The following is a 7,639-nucleotide window of genomic DNA, read 5'->3' on the forward strand; positions in this document are numbered from 1 at the left end:
CAGTTGACAAGGAAACAACAGAACCTTCCAGTTGACAAGGAAACAACAGAACCTTCCAGTTGACAAGGAAACAACAGAACCTTCCAGTTGACAAGGAAACAACAGAACCTTCCAGTTGAACGTGTTGTGGAGTTGACTAAGAAGTACATTGGTCACAGTAGGAAGTACATTGGTCACAGTAGGAAGTACATTGGTCACAGTAGGCAGCTTTATGCAACAAAATAAGAAGACTGTCTAATGTAAATGAGAACAAGATAGAACCGAATGATGGTTTATTGTTCAGGGCTTTTAACTATGAATGAAGACAGTGCCTTCAGAAAGTATTCATACCCCTTGAGTTGTTACAGCCTGAATTTAAAATGGATTAAATTGATTTTCTTCTGTCTATCAGCTGTGAGTCGTCTTGGGGTATGTTTGTATAAACTTTGAGTCCTCTCGGGTATGTCTTTATCTGCTTTGTACATCTGGATTTGTGGATTTTCTCCCATTCTCCCTTGCAGATTTTCTCGAGCTCTCAAGTTAGATGGTGACTTTCGGTGAACAGCAATCTTCAAGTCGTTCCACAGGTTTTAAATGGGATTCACTTCTGGGCTTTGCTATAAGCCACTCAAGGACGCTCACATTATGAAGCCATTCCAGCGTTGCTTTGGCTGTATGCTGATTGGTCACATCGTCCTGTTGAAACGTAAATCTGCACCCCATTCTAAGGTCGTTTGAATTCTGAAGCAGGTTTTCATCAAGGATTTGCCAGTATTTGGGTCCATTCATTGTTCCCCTCGATCCTGACTAGTCTCCCAGTCCCTGCCACTGAAAAACATCCCCATAGCATGATGCTGCCACCACCATGCTTCACGGTAGGGATGATGTTAGATGGGTGATGAGCTGTGCCTGTTTTTTTTCTCCGTACATAGCACTTTGCATTCAGGACAAAGAGTTCTACCTCTGAATGGTATACCAGATGATGACCCACTCTGGATGGTGTACCAGATGATGACCCACTCTGGATGGTGTACCAGGTGATGACCAACCTCTGGATGGTATACCAGGTGATGACCAACCTCTGGATGGTATACCAGGTGATGACCAACCTCTGGATGGTACACCGGACGACGACCAACCTCTGGATGGTACACCGGACGATGAACAACCTCTGGATGGTACACCGGACGATGACCAACCTCTGGATGGTATACCAGGTGATGACCAACCTCTGGATGGTGTACCGGGTGACGACCAACCTCTGGATGGTATACCAGGTGACGACCAACCTCTGGATGGTATACCAGATGACAACCAACCTCTGGATGGTATACCAGATGACGACCAACCTCTGGATGGTATACCAGGTGACGACCAACCTCTGGATGGTATACCAGGTGACGACCAACCTCTGGATGGTATACCAGGTGATGACCAACCTCTGGATGGTATACCAGGTGATGACCAACCTCTAGATGGTATACCAGGTGACGACCCACCTCTGGATGGTATACCAGATGACGACCAACCTCTGGATGGTATACCAGGTGATGACCAACCTCTGGATGGTATACCAGGTGATGACCAACCTCTGGATGGTATACCAGATGATGACCAACCTCTAGATGGTATACCAGATGACGACCAACCTCTAGATGGTATACCAGATGACGATTTGGACAGTTCAGATGAAGAACGGAGCACAAATGGTACATATACAAAATAAAGTAAATTTGTTACTTCCTTTGGTGAATATATTCCACCGTCTGTGTCAATCTTTATTCTTATTTCATTCTAAGGACGATATGAGTTTATTTGTGCTTTTAACTGTGTTTTTTTCCAGAGGAAAGGAATTTGAACAGGTTGGAAGAGCCAGTACACAGTGAGGGTGTAATGTGAACAGGTTGGAAGAGCCAGTACACAGTGAGGGTGTAATGTGATCAGGTTGGAAGAGCCAGTACACAGTGAGGGTGTAATGTGAACAGGTTGGAAGAGCCAGTACACAGTGAGGGTGTAATGTGAACAGGTTGGAAGAGCCAGTACACAGTGAGGGTGTAATGTGAACAGGTTGGAAGAGCCAGTACACAGTGGGGGTGTAATGTGAACAGGTTGGAAGAGCCAGTACACAGTGAGGGTGTAATGTGAACAGGTTGGAAGAGCCAGTACACAGTGGGGGTGTAATGTGAACAGGTTGGCTTGGCCCGCAGCATCAGGAAACTAGATGTAAAGACTCAGTTCACAAAATGGCCCCCTGCAGACTTTGAACTATTCTACACGCAGTTGCTTCACTGGCACCACACAAACCACCAGTTTCACGATGAAAGGTCACAGATGCCAAAAACCTCAACATGATCAGAACTTGGAGAGAGATAGTTGGGTAAAGGCCTTCTGAGACGGAGAGGAAAGTCTAGGCTCAAGCAAAGATACCTTGAATACATTTTCTTTGTACATATGAAAGCGGTCAAAGTAAATTAAGAGATTACTCCTACCCACAAGTACTGGTCTAGCCTCTGTAGTGCATGTTGGTCTTCATTTAGACATTACACATAGGCCCGGCTCCCTCACATACAGCACGAAGCAGAAGTTAAACCTGCCTCTTTCAAAGGATTAATGTAAACTTTAATTTAGTCCTAGAGTAGCTCTAATCCTGCCTCTTACAAACTTTGTTTAATACAGAACAAGCCAAATCTACAACTAAAATATATCTGTGCAAGTCACTTTGAGTTAACATAGCTCAAAGCAGGCATTTTAGTCTGGGACTAGGTTTAAGCATTGTCTGTGAAAACAGCCCTAAGACTATCAGTGAAGAATGGCTAATATTGAACTTGCTATTAAAAAGTGAGGTCTATGCGAAGTCAGAGAGAAGAATGTTTCAAAACACACACACACGTGCACTTAGAAAGGTAGGCAAGCCTAAACCACACCATTCAGGCAAATTTAAAACCAGGTCAAACCATTGGAGGTCACACAAGGAGAGTTCAGAGAAAGTATTGTGAGGACCACATTTACATAGGGCTCTATTCAATCCCCATCACAGAAGTTCAGCTTTACAGTGTGATTGCCATTTAAGAAGGAAACGTTCCTGCTATAGTGAAGATGTCGGATCAATTACCTTCATGTGATCTGTAACACTTCAGCTTTACAGATTGAAGAGAACCCATATTCTATGGTGGACAGGAATCAAGATGTGATTGAGGGTGTTTTCACTAACAAAGAAACATCCCCCTAACTTCTTGCAGGTGTTTAGTGAGCATGGTGTATTTATTCCCACTGTACTTTTGTAGGATTCATAATGACTAAACAAAAACAACCAGACTACATGGACCCAGCTGAACCAGTTTCTCCACATTTCAGCCAGTCATCCAGACCCTTCCAGTTGACAAGGAAACAATATACTTGGCTAAAATAGTTTTAATTACAGATTAAAAAGGTAGGCAAGTAACATACACATGAAGACTATACCATTTAAAATACCATTTTACCAACATGTACACTACACAAATCTTAAAAGACTAGGTAGTGAAGGGTTAAGTCCTCTACGACAGACAGGAAGCCCATATGTTTGGAAAAGGAAGCAGATGGTGAGGAACTGGTTCAAACGATATTGAGGCACTTGACAGGTTGTTTACTGACCCCTTAGCATTTAGAACGCAAAAATAAAAATGTCATTGTTTTGACAAGACAACAGGAAATGGTTCAAAGTAATGTTGAAGGCCTGGTGTGTCACTGAGACAGTCATGTTTGGTTCAGCACTCTCCTTTACTCCTGATGTGAATGTTCCTCTTCTGCTCCCTGGGACACACACACACACACACACACACGCACACACACACACGCACACAAATTAAAACTGGCAAAGCAAGAGAAAAACAAAGTCAGTTGAAAGCTTTAGTTGGATACTTACATGTTTTCAAAGCACAGCATGCATTCATTAGAGTAGTTGGTGCCGTCGCTTCCACAAACTGGCTCGTAGTTGCGGGGGCACATGGGCAAGTTGTACTGGACAAAGACCATGAGGTGTTGGTAATATAGTGTACTGGGAACAGTCAGCCTGTTGGACAAAGACCATGAGGTGTTGGTAATATAGTGTACTGGGAACAGTCAGCCTGTTGGACAAAGACCATGAGGTGTTGGTAATATAGTGTACTGGGAACAGTCAGCCTGTTGGACAAAGACCATGAGGTGTTGGTAATATAGTGTACTGGGAACAGTCAGCCTGTTGGACAAAGACCATGAGGTGTTGGTAATATAGTTGTACTGGGAACAGTCAGCCTGTTGGACAAAGACCAGACTATGTAATAAAGGACTTTGGTCTCAATAAATAAGAGCGAGGTATTGGTAATAGTGTTCTGGTATGACACCATTATGAAGAGAACACATGACAGGGAACAAACCATGTTTCCACATCCACTGGCACAGTGCACCCTGGGAAAATACATTAGTTGGATTCTATTACAAAACGTTTCACAATGGGAAATTATTTTAAATCTAGAAATCAAACAGACCCACAAAACAAGATGTACAATATAAATTCTCATTTGTTGAAAAACATCGAGTACACTGTTCGTTGCAAAATGTTCTGCAATGGAATCGGACTCTTAAGCTTCCCTTCCCCCGATCTGGGAGATCTGCTGCAGCCCTCATCCTCCACCCGTTCTGCCATCGCATTGTGTTAGATGTCCCCAAAGCAAACATCCCTGGGTCGCTCCTCTTTTCAGTTCGCTGCAGCTAGAGGCTGGAACGGAGCTGTAACAAATACTCAACCATGGACAGTTGTTGATCTCTTCAAACACTCAACCATGGACAGTTGTTGATCTCTTCAAACACTCAACCATGGACAGTTGTTGATCTCTTCAAACACTCAACCATGGACAGTTGTGACTGCTTTATATGGTGTACTGTTGTCACTAGTTCTTGACCTTTGTGCTGTTGACTTTGCCCAATAATGTCTGTGCTGCTACCGTGTTGTGTTGCTACCATGTTGTGTTGTAATGTTGTCTTAAGTCTCTTTGTGGTTTTGTGATGTGAGTTTTGTCCTATATTTATATTGTATTATTTATTTGTTTAATCCCATTATTTATTTGTTTAATGTCAGAGTGGCATAGACTAAGATACAGTAGAATATAAGGTGTACATTAAAATGTAACATAAGTACTGTTAGAGCACACAGGACAAGTGTTTAATGAATGCGCAGTCTTTCACTCCCCCATAAAACAAAGAGTTCAGGCTGCTTACCTCGGTGGTGCCGTCAGGGAGACTCGCTCCCCGTGCCAAAACTACAAACACAGAAAGATGTCAAGTCTTACACTCATTATGATTTAACGGCAGATTTCCAATCTAAACGACAGGCGGTGCATGTTTATCTAGTCATACATTTGCGCGTTACCCAACAAAGGCAGTCCGCCGGTAGTATCGACGGTTTGTCTAAAGAAGTCTGGTCTTAGAAGTTAATGTACAGTTGTTTAATATAACTATTTGACTGCCTCTTGAAACGAATTAGGTACAAGTTAAACAACACTCACCGGCAACACAGACAAGGGCGAGAATCAGCCGTGTAAAGTTCAACATTTTCCCGTTGTGAAGGTGGGTAGACAAGTGACGCTGTCTCGCACCGGAGCCGTAGTTATCCGGTGTAGGTCTCCACCCCCTAAGGTTCGTCACTTGTTACCACAATCACAAAGTCATAAACCTAGCCCATCTAACCTTACATTGTAATGAATTTTACGAAATAGTAACAGTTTTTTAATTATACGTTTTAACAATGCACCGTAAAAATAACCGACAAAAGATGTCACGCGTTTTCCAAAACACCATGCAGCGTACTCCTTACAGAGTGAAACTTTACTGCATCGTTACAGGATCTGTCCAGTTCTGAAATTGATTCCCATCTAAACGGCTCACTGTACCTAAATTCAATCATTTATGGCTGTTTAAATGGTCTTTTATTTATTTTTATTTTTTTACACAAATCTGTTTTCCCATCAAGAGAATACATGTTCGGCAGTCTATAATGTATTGAAGTGTTTGTATTGTGTTGGCCTGTATTCTAAGTGTCTGTATTGTGTTGGCCATGTGTTCTGTATTCTAAGTGTTTGTATTGTGTTGGCTATGTGTTCTGTATTCTAAGTGTTTGTATTGTGTTGGCTATGTGTTCTGTATTCTAAGTGTTTGTATTGTGTTGGCTATGTGTTCTGTATTCTAAGTGTTTGTATTGTGTTGGCTATGTGTTCTGTATTCTAAGTGTTTGTATTGTGTTGGCTATGTGTTCTGTATTCTAAGTGTTTGTATTGTGTTGGCTATGTGTTCTGTATTCTAAGTGTTTGTATTGTGTTGGCTATGTGTTCTGTATTCTAAGTGTTTGTATTGTGTTGGCTATGTGTTCTGTATTCTAAGTGTTTGTATTGTGTTGGCTATGTGTTCTGTATTCTAAGTGTTTGTATTGTGTTGGCTATGTGTTCTGTATTCTAAGTGTTTGTATTGTGTTGGCCATGTGTTCTGTATTCTAAGTGTTTGTATTGTGTTGGCCATGTGTTCTGTATTCTAAGTGTTTGTATTGTGTTGGCTATGTGTTCTGTATAGAAGGCCTTTTGCCTTTTGGTAGGCCCTCATTGCAAATAAGAATTTGTTCTTTAACTGACTTGCCTCGTTAAATAAAGTTTTAATAAAGGTTAAATAAAGGTTAAATAAAATATACAATTGAATAACTAAAAAGTGTGCGGGTTATGATATCTCTGAAAGAGCTTATAAGTAAGCATTTCACTTCAAGGTCTACCTACACCTGTTGTATCAACGCATGTGATAAATACAAAGTTTATTGATCGCGTGCACAGATTTGCAAATGGTATCGAAGGTACAGCGAAATTCTTATGTTTCTAACTCCAACAGTAGCTCCACATCATCCAAAAAGTTTTTTTTTTTAAAAATAATGAAGAAATACCAGAACGAGCAATGTCAGAGTCCGGAATGTCAGAGTCCGGAATCATTTTTGCAAAATTGTTTTACCTTATTTACATATGTATTCAGATCCCTTGCTATGAGACTCGAAATTAAGCTCAGGTGCATCATGTTTCCATTGATCATCCTTGAGATGTTTCTACAACTTGATTGGAGTCCACCTGTGCTAAATTAAATTGATTGGACATGATTTGGAAAGACACACACCTGTCTATATAAGGTCCCACAGTTGACAGTGCATGTCAGAGCAAAAACCAAACCATGAGGTCGAAGGACTTGTCCGTAGAGCTCCGAGACATGATTGTGTCGAGGCACAGATCTGGGGAAGGGTACCAAAACATTTCTGCATCATTGAAGGTCCCCAAGAACACAGTGGCCTCCATCATTCTAAAATGGAAGAAGTTTGGAATCGCCAAGAGTCCACCCGGCCAAACTGAGCGATCAGGGAAGAAGGGCCTTTGTCAGGAAGGTAAACAAGAACCCGATGGTCACACTGACAGCTCCAGAGTTCTTCTGTAGAGATGGGAGAACCTTCCAGAAGGACAACCATTTCCGCAGCACTCCACAAATCAGGCCTTTATGGTAGAGTGGCCAGATGGAAGCCACTCCTCAATAAAATACACTTGACAGCCCACTTGGAGTTTGCCAAAAGGCACCTAAAAACTGTCAGACCACGAGAAACAAGATTCTCTAGTCTGATGAAACC

The 7,639-nt window shown here is 41.8% G+C and overlaps 1 protein-coding gene across 2 annotated transcripts; it reads right to left on the reverse strand.

Moving 5' to 3' along the window:
- Positions 1 to 3,372: 3,372 nt before the first annotated feature.
- LOC124010950 (trypsin inhibitor ClTI-1-like) lies at positions 3,373 to 5,600 on the reverse strand. Of its 2 annotated transcripts, none has more exons than XM_046323784.1 (5): positions 5,502 to 5,600; positions 5,215 to 5,255; positions 4,241 to 4,251; positions 3,884 to 3,982; positions 3,373 to 3,771 (listed from the first exon to the last, which is right to left on the reverse strand). In XM_046323784.1, exons 1-5 carry the CDS (start codon positions 5,545 to 5,547, stop codon positions 3,726 to 3,728), a joined length of 243 nt encoding a protein of 80 aa, XP_046179740.1. In that variant the 5' UTR covers positions 5,548 to 5,600; the 3' UTR covers positions 3,373 to 3,725. The 2 variants fall into 2 exon arrangements, with proteins under 2 accessions (XP_046179740.1, XP_046179741.1); XM_046323785.1 differs by lacking the exon at positions 4,241 to 4,251 and adding an exon at positions 4,020 to 4,030 and having other exon boundaries at positions 5,502 to 5,562.
- Between the last annotated feature and the right edge of the window lie 2,039 nt (positions 5,601 to 7,639).

Source organism: Oncorhynchus gorbuscha, linkage group LG23 (assembly GCF_021184085.1).
Source record: "Oncorhynchus gorbuscha isolate QuinsamMale2020 ecotype Even-year linkage group LG23, OgorEven_v1.0, whole genome shotgun sequence".
NCBI lineage: Eukaryota > Metazoa > Chordata > Actinopteri > Salmoniformes > Salmonidae > Oncorhynchus > Oncorhynchus gorbuscha.